Source organism: Carassius carassius, chromosome 31, assembly GCF_963082965.1.
Source record: "Carassius carassius chromosome 31, fCarCar2.1, whole genome shotgun sequence".
Classification (NCBI taxonomy): Eukaryota; Metazoa; Chordata; class Actinopteri; order Cypriniformes; family Cyprinidae; genus Carassius; species Carassius carassius.
Window position 1 is genome coordinate 24,284,115 of NC_081785.1, and position 16,746 is coordinate 24,300,860.

Here is a 16,746-nt window from a genome sequence, read left to right on the forward strand (position 1 = left end):
AACAACACACAGACAAAAAAAAAAAAAAAAAAATTTACAGGAGATTTACAAATTGGCAAATAAATAAGTGTATAAACAATTGTGCTATACATGATGATGGAATAGGATTGAGTGAGATGCAGGAATGTTCTAGGATGGAGGGGTAACAAATACATATAAGGATATTGCACATTTTTGCATAAGTTTAAGTGGGAAACATTTAACTGTTCATGAGGTAGATTGCCTGGGGGAAGAGACTATTCTTGTGCCTTGCTGTTCTTGTATTTGCGGCTCTGAGGCGCCGGCCAGATGGCAAAAGTTTCCCCGATTTCCCCGTTGATTCTGCTTCGCGGTCCGCTCTGAACAGCTGAAAGCCCGGCAGATGGAGTGCGCTGTCCGGTATGGCGTCATTCAGCCAGGTTTCCGTGAAACACAGAGCAGCAGAGTGAGATAAATCCTTATTTGTCCGAGAGAGCAGAAGGAGTTCGTCCGTTTTGTTGGGTAGAGAGCGGAGATTTGCGAGATGGATGCTAGGCAACGGCGTTCGAAATCCGCGCTTCCTGAGTCTGACGAGCGCTACCGCTCGCTTTCCCCGTCTGCGCGTCCTGAAGCGCTTGATCAGCGCCGCTGCTCCTCCGATAACAATGTTCAGTAAAACGTCTGTATAATAGAAATCCGGAAAAATATCATGTGGTGTGTTCTGCCGAATGTTCAGCAGTTCATCCCTGGTGAAACTGATCGTGTTTGTTAAACAAAAAACAGGAAAAACGAACAAAAACAGTACAAACACTGGAGAGCCAAGCACTGAAGCAGCCACGTGCGGCGCCATCTTGGATCTTATCTGTTTAAATGCCGATGGGAGCTGCGTTTGAATTACAATTGTTTTTTTCCTAGTTGTAGTGATGTTCACACTCGCGTGATGCCTTTTGAAAACCTTAGGCCGGTGACACACTGGCATATTGCACCTGTCACATATAGTCTATTTTGCCGTCAATACTGTTGACGGTGTCCTTTATCAGTAGGCTTTATATTTATGCTCAACATGATGTTGTTGTCGTGAAGACAAGATCCTGGTCTTTCGGTGCTCTCCCTCTATGTCACCCACAGTAGCAGCAGCACGCCAGCGCCGCGTCAGGCACGATTCTGGTGTGTAAAGACACAGAAAACGCGAAGCAGCCGTCACACAACTGACACGCAGCAGAAACGCCATGCTCACGGCACGCAGCCAAGTGTGTCACCGGCCTTAGAATCAGCTGCAGGGCGGGATTTGCGCTGAACGCGGAGACTTCCGCCACTTAATATGTTCGTTTGGAAACACGAAAATTTACTTATGTTCCGCATACAAAATATTGCATTCGGTACACACGTGCACCGTGCCGAAAGCCCTGTACCGAAACGGTCCGGTACAAATACACGTACCGTTACACCCCTAATAGTTATACTTGTTTTTATGGTTGTTTGTTTTTCGTTTTATAGCACCACCAAGTGGCAGAGATCACAGTTTTTTTGTTTGTTTTTTGGACCAGAGATTAAGCTCTTACACGTGTTGTGAGTTTGGTGAAGATATCTCATTCCCAGATAGGCTGATTGGGGTGAGTTGTTGGGTCTGAGTAGCGAGCCAGACTACTACCATCTGACCAAGTTTTAACTCTCTAGGCCAGTGCTTACCAAACCTGTCATGGAGGCCCCCCTGCCCTGCAATTTTTGTATGTCTCCCTTATCTAACACACCTGATTCCACTCATCAGCTAGTTAGTAGAGACAGCAATAACTAAATTAGGTGTGTCTGATTAGGGAGACATACAAAATGTGCAGGGCAGGGGGTCCTCCAGGACAGGTTTGGGAAGCACTGTTCTAGGGCTCATGGTTTGGTCTGCCCGATCAGTTTTAGCGTGGAATAATAATAATAATAATAATCCTAACAATTACAATAGGGTTTTGGCACTATGTGCTTGAACCCATATTAAGGGTTTAGCGTCAGTGGCAGACAAGGCCATAATAACAAACAAAATGATAATTTTTAACGCTCTACACTTCCTAAACCAAAATTTTAGGGGATAAAATACAGTTTAAACTTACCTGATTCCCTAGACCAAAAACAGTGTGAAAAGGTCTGAAGACAAGAACTCCAAGGCACTCGAATATCTCAGTGAAAAAATTAAAAAGCCTTTATTACATTCTTGGCTTGCTTTTTTTAAAAAATGGTGAGAGGTACCTCTCACCATTTTTTAAAAAAAGCAAGCCAAGAATGTAATAAAGGCTTTTTAATTTTTTCACTGAGATATTCGAGTGCCTTGGAGTTCTTGTCTTCAGAGATTTATTATCCCACAACCAAAGAGCACCGAGACTTTATACCCCATGCAGCACTTTCGTTTTTGCATTACAGTGTGAAAAGGTGTTCAAAATAAAATGTTATCAAACCCCCTACAAACCTTAACTTGCCAAAAATGTAATCACAAAGTATTTACAAAAGATTTATACTAGTTGACAGCTAACCATTCAAAATCAGAATCCAAAAGGCATGGGTCAAGTTAACAAGAAATATCTTTGTAATGTTGAAATCACAAACACTATCACAAAATTACAGTCATACTCACAATATCTCTGGTAAGACACTCTTAGACATAAATGATGATAGCGAAACAGCAATGCAATGAGCAACAAAGTCACAAATAAATACACAATAATGACACAGACTGAGTGTTAGGGGCGGTCCTTATGTCTGGATCAGGTGAAGAGGAGAACCAATCACATTCTCCAGCAAATTATCACAAGGAACCGCCCGCCTATAAAACAAATATGCATGCATGCACATACTGTACATAGAGAGAATATACACATAAGAACAGAATGGAATCAATGAACAAATGATTTAGGCTCATAACAGTACTTAGCTTATAAGAGCAAAAAACCAAAACCCACAATGATACTGATCAAGCTCATATATATAGTAAACATGATAAAAACTAATTATTTCCATGTTTTTGCAACAAAATTGTTATATTATGTACAGAAAGCACATACTCTATTTCATTTTACTCTCTCTTCCATACAAACACACATACAGTAGTGACATTCACTCACACAGAGACAGCGCTGCTGTGTTATTAGTAAAATAGATTAGCAACTTAAAAGCTACAAAATTAGCAGAGACGCTACTGTTGAAAACTGCTGAGATCTGCACAGACAAAGTGCCTTATACTCAGGTTATTCACACATGCTTAATCCTACACACAAGAGCACTTTAAATGACAAAAACCTGAAAAAATTTATTGAAATACATCATCTGAACTATGTCTTGAGGTGTGGTAACTATAGTATAAGTGGAATAATTGACTCTGGTCTGTTTAATTATTAGAAAATAATGCACACCCTAGGTGTAATGTCAATGACACCTAGTAATTCAACATCCCATCATCAATTAGTTAGGGCTGCACAATTAATCGAATGTGATTATAGGTCATCCCATATCTGAATTACTGTGAGATTCCAACCTGTAAAAAGTGTTCATGTCCACGTTATGTGTTGTCATCTCCATTTCAAACAGATTTCCGTATTCTGTTAACCTGGTCTCGCCACTTCCGCTTCAAGCGTTTTGCATAAGCTTAATTAAATATGAAGCAGTTTTACTCAAGATACCTTCAGGGTAGATTCCGAAGATTATCATAACACATATGCGGACTGATTTCTAAAAAAAAAAATATTTTTATTCTTTTCACTAACATTAGTGAAACACTAAACACTATCACTAGCTATTATTTACTACGGCTGTTAGCACGTTCTCCGTCAAGCGGAAGCAATGAGAAATGTTTTACAGGTTTGGTCAGGTGATGTTCGACATATACCCTATTACAACATGGCGTGAATGCAGCATGTCTTGTGCATCTTGTCATTTAAGCCAGTTCTGTGATCAGTAGTTAAACTCCATCACTTGCTTTTAGATGAAGCAGTATTTACTACACAGACACATAGTTCACTAACAAGGTACGCAAAATCGTGTTCATAATCACAGACCGATTTAATCACTGTGATAATGAAAGCTGTATGCATATCTTGTAAATTGACTATGTTTCTGTGTAGTAAATGCTGTAAATAATGTTTTTATTCCAAACTCCCTTTATTATGTCAGTCGTGTGTTTGAAATAAATCCTTCTGTGGGATAATGTGGCTTCTTACAAAGAATAAGGCACGCAACATATTTCATTGTATTCTAAGCAGTGATAAAGGCTATGTCGATTGCCTATTATTATATACTTCATTATAATAAAAATTGTAGTGAGACGAAATCAGATAAACCATATATTTTCGTAGTCGTGTGTTTTTTGCCCACATTGAAACAATGAAAGCAGTTAAATCAGTTTTTTCAGCAACCGATATTGATCGCTTTGAGTCACGTGACCGGCTTGAAGACCTGGAGGGTAAAACATCCATAAAACTGCAGCAAGAGCCTATACATTTTCCATCAGTTTCACAGGCCTAGATATTTAGATCACCTCTCAAAAGAATAAAACAAAGGTATGTGAACAAAATGCAAGTTTTGGCCATTTGCAATCCATATTAAGCATTTCAATCATTAAAGAGTGTGACAAATAGGAGTGGGCCATATGACTAAAATCACGATATGAGTAATTTTATATAAGTTATTTTTTCTTTTAATTACATTTTTATGATATACATTTTTTGATACCATAGATTTTTTGTCATTCTTGTCACCAATGTCGATATCAAACTAAAAAAAACTCACTGGAGATAAATAAACAGTGATGAAACAAGAACAAGAAAATAATTACAATATATCTAAATTATGGTCTATGTTCTCAATGTCAAATGCAGAAATGTTAATCCATGCATTTATGACCTCAAGGTTAGATTATTGTAATGCTTTATTGGGTGGTTGTTCTGCACACTTAGTAAACAAACTACAGCTAGTCCAAAATGCAGCAGCAAGAGTTCTTACTAGAACCAGGAAGTATGACCATATTAGCCCGGTCCTGTCAACACTGCACTGGCTCCCTATCAAACATCGTATAGATTTTAAAATATTGCTTATTACTTATAAAGCCCTGAATGGTTTAGCACCTCAGTATTTGAATGAGCTCCTGATAAATTAAAATCCTCCACGTCCGCTATGTTCTCAAAACTATCAAAATCAACTGTGGGCGGCAGATCCTTTTCCTATTTGGCGCCTAAACTAACTAACATTGTTCGGGAGGCAGACACACTCTTGTAGTTTAAATCTAGATTAAAGACCCATCTCTTTAACCTGGCTTACACATAACATACCAATATGCTTTTAATATCTAAATCCGTTAAAGGATTTTTAGGCTGCATTAATTAGATAAACCGGAACCGGGAACACTTCACATAACACCTGATGTACTTGCTACATCATTAGAAGAATGGCATCTAAGCCTGGAATTAAACTGCTGGTTTCGTCTGGTCAGAGGAGAACTGGCCCCCCAACTGAGCCCGGTTTCTCCCAAGGATTTTTTTTCTCCATTCTGTCACTGATGGAGTTTTGGTTCCTTGCCGCCGTCGCCTCTGGCTTGCTTAGTTGGGGTCACTTCATCTACAGCGATATCATTGACTTGATTGCAAATAAATGCGCAGACACTAATTACAACTGAACAGAGACGACATCACTGAATTCAATGATGAGCTGCCTTTAACTATCATTTTGCATTATTGACACTGTTTTCCTAATGAATGTTGTTCAGTTGCTTTGACGCAATGTATTTTGTTTAAAGCGCCATATGAATAAAGGTGACTTGACTTGACTACAAGCAATAGAACAAAAAACTACAATAAATAAGAAATATATTGTGTGAATTAATTAGTCTTCACTGTGTAAGTTCTATCTATCTATCTATCTATCTATCTATCTATCTATCTATCTATCTATCTATCTAATTATTAGCATTGTAATTGTTCTTTTTTTTCCTTCTTATTATAAACATAACTGAAAATAACTAGCGGTCAGTGGAGTAAAGCTTTTTTTTGCCCTCCAGGTGGGCATTCCTGTAAGTGTGTGATATCCAGTGAAAACAATCAATAGGGATTTCTTATGCAGGGTGTATTTGGAGTTTTCAAGCGAAGGGGCCTTCTGGCTTTCAGATGAAAATTTTATGGAGATTAACTACTGAACACAGAACTGTGCTTCCCTGACAAGATATGCATGTCAATAGCAGCTTTTACCTAATCACAATTTAATTAATTTTTTGCACCCCTACAATTTTTCCTGACTTTTACCTTATGTCAGGTAAGAATGTATCGGGCAAATGACAAACAATGAGAACTGAAGGCCAGTGGGTGCGGCCTATGGTGCAATGATTTATTACTATTCGATAATGTCTTGCTGTTAAGGCAGACATATGCAAATATATTTTCTCATTTGAGGTCACAAATCCCACAATATAAAAACAAGCAATTTTTGTGCTTGAGTATTGAGCTTGTTGTTTATAATGAGGAGGCTTATTAAAGCTATAAAAATATGTTCTCTTACGAGAGCTCTCTCGTACTGCGTCTTAGCTAACACGCTACGGGAAAAGTCTCTTTTCACGAAATACTGAAGCAAAAAATTATCCTTAATTTTGTATTTTTGTAAAGCGCATTTGCAGCAGTACACAGCTATAGGCGAGATGGCTCGCTCGCTCATTGGCTGTTCTGCAGCAACTGCACAGCCTATCGAGCGCAGGCTGATGCAACATCAGACCAATGAGGGCGATTCGCGCCCTTCATGCCACTTCCCGCCGAAACGGGTGTGGCCCAACCTATAAAAGGAGCTCGAAAAGGCTGACTCACCTGATTTTTTTTATCTCTTCAGCGAAGCTCACGCATCGCTGGATCACGAAGGAAGCAAGCACCGTCTGATAGGCATCTCAGCGGGACGAGCCACTTCTGAAGCTGCTGGCCTTCGCCGCCTTCCACTGCCGTTCCTGCTGCGCTCTCCGGCGCACATATCCTTTCAATTCTGTTATATCCAACTGTTCTTTATGCATGTGTGTGTGTTCGCCCTGCGAGCTCCGAGGATCTCGCGCCTTCTGCTCAGAAACCCAGCAAACGAGCTGACATCAAGAAGGAGCCGAGGCGAGTGCTCACGCTGGCCGCGACTCGAGTGGTCTGCACCAGTGCCCCCCCTCTCGTTCCCGGCTGGATGGTAGTTTCCTTTCGGATGAGCGTACTTCTCAAAGCCCGCCTCATTTCTTCCTGAGCTTCACGAAGAGGTGGCAAAGGCTTGGAACGCTCCATATTCAGCGCGAACTCGTTTGTCTGTCTCACTAGCATTCTCCACACTGGATGATGCTAAAAACAGGAACTACCAGTCACTTCCGCCGGTGGAACAGGCGATAGCGACGCACCTTTATCCGCCCTCTGCTGGACGGCGGACGAAAGCGGTGTTGCCATCTAAAGCCTGCTGCATGACGTCACCTCTGCTCGCGCGAATCTTTTCTGCTGCTGAGCAGGCTGCGTCTGCACTACACACGATGGCTGCTTCATCGAAGCGCCGGTGTAAGAGTTCCGCTGTGGCCGAGCTCTCACCCAAGCGCGCCGCTGTTTCAGTTCCAGGAATTGTGACTGTCTCAGCGTTTTCTGCAAAGCGCAAGCCTGCACAGTTGCCCGCTTGCCTGCACACAAAAGCCGTTATCACAACAGCTTCAGCAATGCAGCTCGAGACCCCCGTTCTCGCTCTACCGGCCATCGCCCCACGCCGCGGGGACCGCGGCAGAGGAATACGGTGAGGCCGGGAGCCCCGAAGCCATCCTAGGAAAGCGCCGGTGTACGAGTCGCCGCGGCCGAACTCTCACCTAAGCGCGCCGCAGTTTCAGTTCCAGGGATTGTGACTGTTTCAGCGTCTTTTGCAATGCGCAAGCCTGTACGGTTGCCTGCACATAAAAACCGTTATCACGGCTACCCAGATATTTCCCGAAAAAGGTGTAATTTCTGGTTTCCCGTCCACGGCCGATGGTGCTATAAATGTAGTGACGATGCCCACTGCTCAGTGCCCATCTCCACATATAAGCACAGCCCTTCATCCAGGGCTCGCGCCCATAAAAGCGACTCAGGTCGGTCACGCGCGCCACATAGTAAACGTGCCCACTCCTCAGTGCCCACAATCACTATGTCACACGCGTCATGTGGTTTCTGTAAAAACGAAACCCGTGCACGTTCGTCCGGCCACGGTCCGATGGTGCTATAATTGTAGTGACGATGCCCACTCCTCAGTGCCCATCTCCACATGTAAGCACAGCCCTGCACACAGGGCTCGCGCACATAAGATCGACTCAGGTCGGTCACGCGCGCCACATAGTAAACGTGCCCACTCCTCAGTGCCCACATACACTATGTCACACACGGCGCGTGGTTTCTGTAAAAACGAAACCCGTGCACGTACGCTCTGCCCAGGCAGGCAGCGAGTCGAAAGTGGTAAATGTGCACACTTGCAGCCCACAGTTACTCGCAGACATCACGAGTCCCACGGGACCCGCTCAGCCCTCCCCCAATCGTTTAAGCACCGGGACGGGGTCGAGGAGGAGCGATCTGCACGCTGTGATCAGCGCGCTCCCCGCCTCAAATGCCACAGGCGTAACGCCCATGGTGCAGCGCACCCAAGCGCCGCCGTTGCCCAGTCAACAGAGCGCGCTTCGCATCCAGCCCTTAGCCGTTCATGCAGATGCATGGTCAGCGCTTCCAGGGGTTTCGGATTGGGTGCTAGACATTATAAAGAGGGGCTACTCGCTACAGTTTTTTTCGATGCCCTCCGCGCTTTTTAGCTCGCGTCGAAACTACGGTCAAAACAGAAGTAGCACACATACTTCGGGCCGAAATATCAAAACTGTTGAGCAAAGGGGCTGTCTCGAGCTCAAAGCGAGGGGGGGCTGTACAGCAGATACTTTCTGGTGCCCAAGAAAGACGGGGGTCTCAGGCCCATACTGGATCTAAGACAGCTGAACAAGGCATTGGTGAAGCGCAGCTTCAGAATGCTTACGACCAGGAAGCTCCTCACGCAGATTCGCTGTATTCAAATACAGATAGCGTCAAGTCACAGGCGATATTTGAGATTAGCTTTCGAGGGCCAGGCATACCAGTTTACAGTCCTGCCGTTCGGCTTGTCCATGGCTCCTCGTATGTTTACGAGGTGCATGGACGCAGCGCTCGCTCCTCTCAGATTTAGAGGCATGCGAGTGCTGAACTATTTGGACGACTGGCTGATTCTGGCTCAATCACGAGCGGAGCTCGTGGAGCACAGGGCCGTTTTACTCGATCACCTCGAGAAGCTCGGTCTCAGTGTCGATTGGACGAAGAGCTAGCTGAACCCCAGTCAGACGATACTGTTTTTGGGTATAGCTCTGAACTCATGTTCCATGACGGCGCGGCTGTCACCACAGCGCGCGTTGGGCATTCAGCGCGCAGCGAGTTCTCTCCGCTGCGGCGCGACCGTTTCACTCAAACATTGTCAGAAGATGCTGGGTTTCATGGCCTCAGCATCTTCGGTTCTGCAGCTGGGCCTGCTCCGCATGCTCCCCCTGCAGCTCTGGCTGAAAGCGCGGGTATCTGGCCGACTGCGTCTCAAGGTCGATCAGGGCTGCGTCACAGCCCTGAAGCCCTGGACAGCAAACGGCTGGTACCAATCAGGTGTAAGCCTGGGGACTTCCTCGAATGTGAAGATGGTGTCGACGGACGCCTCTACTTTGGGATGGGGAGCGCTGCTCGAGGGCAGACCGTCCTTTGGCCTGTGGTCAGAACGGGAAAAGCTCCATTATATCAACTGTCTGGAAATGCTGGCAGTGGAGAACGCGCTGACGCGCTTTTGTCCCCGAATCAAGGGCCGCCACGTCTTAGTCCGTTCGGACTATGGTGTCCTACATAAATCGCCAGGGCGGTCTCGGGTCCCGAAACCTGTACAGGCTGGCGGAACGCCTCCTGGTTTGGGCTCAGCGCAACTTGCGCTCGCTGAGGGCAGTTCATGTGCCTGGGCTACAGAATCTGGGTCCAGACAGGCTGTCCAGAGACAATGTTCCCACGGGCGAATGGTCTCTTCACCCGCAAACAGTCCGGCTGTTATGGGAGAGATTGGCAGGGCGGAGGTGGACCTCTTCGCGTCCCACGAAAACGCTCACTGCCCCGCGTTCTTTTCCAAGAACGAAAGCGCGCTGTCACGGAGATGGCCGTGCTGCCCGCTTTATGCTTTCCCTCCCGTCTCCCTCCTTCCGCAGGTGATAGAACGGGTGAGAGAAACGAGATGTTCAATACTGCTTGTAGCACCTTTTTGGAAGAACCAACCATGGTTCCCAGATTTGATGCAGTTAGCAGATGTCGCCCCGTGGCCAGTGCCATTGAGGAGGGACCTCCTCTCGCAGGCCAGGGGTTCGATTTGGCACCCTCAACTGGAGTTGTGGTCCCTCCATGTGTGGGCGCTCAACGGTTACCCGCTGATCTCGCAGTGGGAGTGCTAAATACCATCACTCAGGCTAGAGCTCCGTCGACACGACGGCTGTATGCCTCGAAGTGGTCGGTGTTCTCCAGCTGGTGCACAGCTCGGGGATGTTCACCCCTTAGTTGTGAGGTGATGGAGGTTCTCTCCTTCCTACAGGAGCTGTTGGATAAGGGCAGAGCCCCATCCACGCTCAAAGTTTATGTGGCGGCCATCGCAGCGTATTCTGAAACAGCGCTCGGTCAGTCAATAGGAAGGAACGATTTAGTCATCCGCTTCCTTAGAGGAGCTAGGAGGCTGAATCCTCCCAGACCTCCGTCAGTCCCTATGTGGGACCTCGCGGCGGTTTTGGAGGCCATGAAGGGTCCCCCTTTTGAGCCTATCCAATCAATTAGCCTCCAGCATCTGTCGTTCAAGACAGTATTCTTGTTGGCTTTCACTTCAGTGAAGCGTGTGGGTGACCTGCACGCGCTCTCGGTGAGCCAGTCGTGCTTGGAGTTTGGGCCTAATGACTCAAGGGTCATACTCAAACCTAGGCACGGTTATGTGCCGAAGTCCCTCAACACGCCGTTTCGGGCTCAGGTTATTGCCCTGTCTGCCCTGTCGGTGTCAGGAGAGGATAGAGACTCGAGTCTTCTTTGCCCTGTTAGGGTTTTAAGAGCTTATGTGTCTCGCTCCGCTGTCTTTCGACAGACTGAGCAGCTGTTTGTCTCGTTCGGTGGACGTTCCAAGGGAATGGCTGTTTCGAGACAGACTCTATCCAGATGGATAGTGGACGCCATAGCATTAGCTTATGCTTCCAGGGGCCTTCAGTGCCCACTGGGCGTCAGAGCACACTCCACAAGGGGCGTCGCCTCTTCGTGGGCATGGTCTACTGGGATCTCCTTGCAGGATATATGTATGGCGGCAGGTTGAGCCTCGCCGTCTACATTTATCAGGTTCTATAACCTGGAGGTTCCCGCCTTGCAAGCAAGGCTGCTGTCGGTATAGTCGAATCAGGGCCCTGAGGGGAACTCTGAGTTCGTGGGCATTATGCGCTACCGACTGTTATATGGGCAGTATTGCGTAAGACCCGCATTGCCACATTGGTCAGGCCTTGCCTCGGCTGTGTGATGTCATATTGCCGCATCTACGGATGCTGCTAGATATGGGACGGAGGGCTTCCCCCCTTCCTGTCCTGGACTCTCTGTGAGTCCCTCGGGTGACTGTGCACTGTAAATCCTGGGCGTTGCTTCAGGTTTATTGGTGTGTGATCCCTGCGCGCACGGCGTTTTACATTGGGTTCCCGTAGCGTCTTAGCTAAGACGCAGTACGAGAGAGCTCTCGTAAGAGAACGTACTCGGTTACTAACGTAACCTCGGTTCTCTCTAGAAGAGCGAACGAGTACTGCGTTCTCTGCCGTGCGTACGATTCACTCTGGTTCGCTTCGGCGATGAAATAAATCAGGTGAGTCAGCCTTTTCAAGCTCCTTTTATAGGTTGGGCCACACCCGTTTCGGCGGGAAGTGGCATGAAGGGCGCGAAGCCATTGGTCTCATTGGTCTGATGTTGCATCAGCCTGCGCTCGATAGGCTGTGCAGTTGCTGCAGAACAGCCAATGAGCGAGCGAGCCGTCTCGCCTATGGCTGTGTACTGCTGCAAATGCGCTTTACAAAAATACAAAATTAAGGATAATTTTTTGCTTCAGTATTTTGTGAAAAGAGACTTTTCCCGTAGCGTCTTAGCTAAGACGCAGTACTCGTTCGCTCTTCTAGAGAGAACCGAGGTTACGTTAGTAACCGAGTAGGTTTTAATGACACAAAGACCTCTTATTTGTAAAATGTCAAAGGAAAATTGTATTTCTCATGTCACAACCCCTTTAATTGGATATTTAAGTACTTTGTAGAGTACACCCCAACATTACTTGTTGTTTGGCAGCAGCAGGATCAGCACTGAATTTGCTTCACTGAACTAGAAAGAATATGTCTCAACTAGAATAATCCAAGTCTGCGTATATTCCTAAAGCCTTATTTAAGATCAACTTTTGTACTACAAGTGCTCCAAACTGCCTGATGTTAGAAATTAGATGATAAGTCACTGTGACACACAGTAAGCCCTTTGAATTTTCCACATATGTGTTACATGGTTTATGGATATAGATTCCTTGAAAGGATCAAGTAGTAAATTAAACATATTTGATGGCATAAACCTTACAGCCAGAATAGCTGGCAGATACTAACCACTAATTCAGAGAAACGTGCATGCAGTTCTTCCTCTGGGGGCATGGGGGCACTGAACTCCAGCAGCTGCAGCGGTACACTGTCTTTCAGGTTGATCTCAGGGGGTTCACTGCTGCTGAAGCAGCACAGGAAGCCCAGGGTGGGCCGTGTGCGCTTCCGTGGAGGCATCCTCTCCAATCTGGAGGGGCTGACAGCCAGCAGGGCGAAGATTCTGCTATCTAGGGGGCATGATCTGAAAGAGATAAAAAAAAAAGGATTTAATAAAAACCACACATGATAACTATGTTTACACAATCATTTATCTCAAACTATATGGTTTTTAAATCTACTGAAAAAAATCTAGTTCACCCTAAAATGAAAATTTGGTTATCATTTACTCATTCATATGTTGTTCCAAACCTGTATGAATTTCTTCCTTCTGTAGAACACAAGATATTTTGAAGAATGTTTGTAGTCTAAAAGTTGCTGTTAGCCATCGACTTCCATAGTATTTTTTTAAGGAAGTCAATTGTTACTAGCAGCAGAAGAAAGAAACTCATACAGGTTTGAAACAACTTGAGGGTGAGTAAATAATGACAGAATTTTCATTTTTGGGTGAACTATCGCTTTAAGACAAACGGCAAGAAGCTGAATAAATGTGTTAAGCATTCAACCACAGAAATAAAAACTCAAAAGCAACTCTTGAGAAAAGCTAAAGCCTCCTAACAATAGTTGTGATTTTTTCATCTTTATTTTTATTACTATTAATATTTTTTAAAGCCCTTAATACTCCCTGATATGGTGTTCCCTAAACTGCTGCACATCACTGATGTTGAATTTAAAGCAGTTTCACATCAGTCTGACAGCTTTAATTGCTCATCATCAGAATGGGAACATCAATGAAAGATAGAGGCTGTTGTTCTACAGGCTGAACCCTTCAGCTGTTTGGAGTGGCACTGAAGGAGCTGAGTTTCTTAAAAGCAAAACCTTCATCACTCTCCAGAACTTCTTTGGTCAGTGTGGGCACAGAGAATGGAACTGCCTGGCACCTCTCTGGATGTGCTGGCATAACCACCGGGGCACAACAAAGACTTTTCTGTTTTCAGGCTACACTGTTCGCCAATGGAGAAGTAAAGTGAGGGAGGACATGAGTAATTACCAGAAGTCGTAGCTGTACCCATCACACTCACCGGAACAGAGAAAACTAAAAAGGGAAACAAGCCCAAATATCCTAGACTCCCTGCTCTCACGAGTAAGTCCACAATAATCAGAATGGCAGTGGTTTCCATTAGGCTCACCAAAAAATTGTGACAAGGAAATAAATCTGTCAGCCTTGCTTATTTCTGATATCAAACCCTACAAGTGCTTGCATTCAAAATGTTATGGCATAATATGGTAGCTGGATTTTTGCCAGTACAAGGTGGTCTTGTAGCTAGAACAAGTCTATCCAAGATGATCTGCCAGGATAAATTGAGGTAATCAGTTATCTAGACCAGCCCCAACTGGCTAAAAAAAATAGGTTTCCACTATATAAAGAAGGATTTCCAAGCAAAAAGTGTTATATTTGAGAAAGAAGAATAGGTAATTATTCAGATCCATTAATTAAAAAAAATGGGGTGCTTGGGGTTGGGGCGGTGCAAAAGTATAAATTATTATATAATATTATTACAATATTAGTTTATTATATTCATTATTGGGTATATATCAAACTGTGTGCTTTCTGAGTAAAAATAATGGTCGTTTTGGCTTAGGCTTTTTTTGCGTGTGTGAGAAAGATGCATTTCATACAAGATCTGGCAACTGACGTGATTATTCATATAATAAGGTTTAGGCCATACAAATTACAGGAGTTTTACCGGAGGCAAATGTAGCAAACATATAAAATATGCCCAGTGGGATTTTTTAAAGAAAGATTAAAATAACGGGAAAATATTTAAATGGGATGATAGCGGGATAGAATGGTAAAATACAGGAGAAACGGGAGGGCAGACAGGTATGCAATAATGCAAGAGGACAATAACAAACCATACTATTAATACTAATGCTCCTAGTATAGATAGTGTTGCTTTCTTTTTATTAGGTTCATGTTTTATCTAAGCTCGCTATTGGAATTGAATGTAATAAGAGCGAAAGACTTAAAGAAAGACTGGCTGCCACTAAATAATACAAACAAAAAATTTTATGAATACAGTCTCTCCATATAGATTGTCATTGTTTACATAGTAAAAACCTAACAAGCATTACCGTTTGTTTAAGCCTTAAAGCTACATTATAAATATAAAAACAGCAAAGACAAATGGTACTTTTAACTTAAACACTGGGATAAATTTAGTATCTAACTTTAATAATTTACTGTGGTTATGTCAAGTCTCAGATGCTTGTGAGGAGAGTTAGGAAAGATATTTCTGTGTGGAGAGTGAAGCAGCAGTCTATGTAGAGCGTTCTAAATCAGTTGTATTAGAAGGTTCCATTAAACTAAAGATACCGCCTTTTGTGAATGACCCCTAATGAATACATTACACTTGCTTCATTAATGATACTGAAAATGCCACTAATAAATGCAGGTATGCATGTGTGGACATACTGGAAAACAACCAAAAATGTAATTTGTGCATACATGGGAACAAAAAATGTTCATGCTGTCTCTTTATACATTTTTTTGCCACAGGGCAGGGCATACTGGGTAACCTGTGTTTTCTAAAAAAGCACAGTGGTATATACTGTATATATAGAGAGAGAGAGAATCAGACAGGCAGAGATGGAAATGGGGGAGGGGGATGGCTGTTACCATATCTCATTCAGGCCACAACCACAACACATTATCCTATGCGCTGCTTGAAGTAGGTCAGTGGAGGAGAGAGGGAGGAGCATTTCTTTCTCATACATACTGTTCATCTGGTTTATTGCATTACTTTTTCTCGCTTGTGTGATCAGCAGCGTCTGTCTTAGGCAGATTTTCTGCAAAATCATAAATCTTCCCTTTCCTTTTCTAGCTTTTCCTCTCCATATTCCTACCGGTGGATTTGAGCCTCTAGGGAAGTTGAGCCTCCCCTAGTTTCTAGGCAACCATAAACAAATTTGGTAATTTGACCATAAATATTCGAAGACTCATCCATTTTACTCATCCTCTAATGAAGAGAGGGCTGTGAAATAACTCGTAACTACAGGTGCATCAAGTTAATTTATTTCAGTAATTTAACTCAAATTGTGAAACTCGTGTATTAAATAAATTCAATACACACATACTTAAGTAGTTTAAGTCTTTGGTTATTATAATTGTGATGATTTTGGATCACATTTAACAATAACCCATCAACGAATCTCAACAAACGAGAATATGGTGACATGCCAATCAGCTAATCAACTCAAAACACCTGCAAAGGTTTCCTGAGCCTTCAAAATGATCTCTCAGTTTGGTTCACTGGGCTAAACATTCATTGCCAAAGAAGCTGGCTGTTCACAGAGTGCTGTATACAAGCATGTTAACAGAAAGTTGAGTGGAAGGAAAATGTTTGGAGGACAAAAGTGCACAACCAACCAAGAGAACCACAGCCTTATGAGGACTGTCAAGCAAAATTAAGAATTTGAGTGAACTTCACAAGGAATGGACTGAGGCTGGGGTCAGGGCATCAAAATGGGGCGGCAGTGGCTCAGTGGTTCATGTAGGTTGTCTACAAACCGGAAAGTTGGTGGTTCGATCCCCGGCTCCACCTGACCAAGTGTCGAGGTGTCCTTGAGCAAGACACCTAACCCCAGCTGCTCCCGACGAGCTGGATGGCGCCTTGAATGGCAGACACAGCAGTCGGTGTGTGAATGTGTGTGTGAATGGGTGAATGTGAGGCAAATTGTAAAGCGCTTTGGATGGCCATGTGGTCTGTTGAAAGCGCTATATAAAATGCAGTCCATTTACCATTTACCATTTACCATTTACCATCAAAAGCCACCACACACAGACGTGCCAAGGAATTTGCTGAACCACAGGCAATATCAGAGGCATCTTACCTAGGCTAGGGAGAGCTGGAGTGTTGCCAAGTGGTCCAAAGTCCTCTTTTCAGATGAGAGCAAGTTTTGTATTTCAATTGGAAACCAAGGTCCTAGAGTCTGGCGGAAGGGTGGAGAAGCTCATAGCCTTAGTTGCA

General features: G+C 44.2%; 1 protein-coding gene across 3 annotated transcripts in view; it reads right to left on the reverse strand.

Moving 5' to 3' along the window:
• The window catches only part of daam2 (dishevelled associated activator of morphogenesis 2), a 189,767-nt gene that overhangs the window by 113,689 nt on the left and 59,332 nt on the right, over nucleotides 1-16,746 (reverse strand). For all 3 annotated transcript variants that reach the window (XM_059519409.1, XM_059519410.1, XM_059519408.1), the window contains exon 2: nucleotides 12,629-12,860. In XM_059519409.1, the coding sequence (XP_059375392.1) occupies nucleotides 12,629-12,796 (168 nt within the window). In that variant the 5' untranslated portion in view covers nucleotides 12,797-12,860. The remainder of the gene's footprint in view (nucleotides 1-12,628; nucleotides 12,861-16,746) is intronic.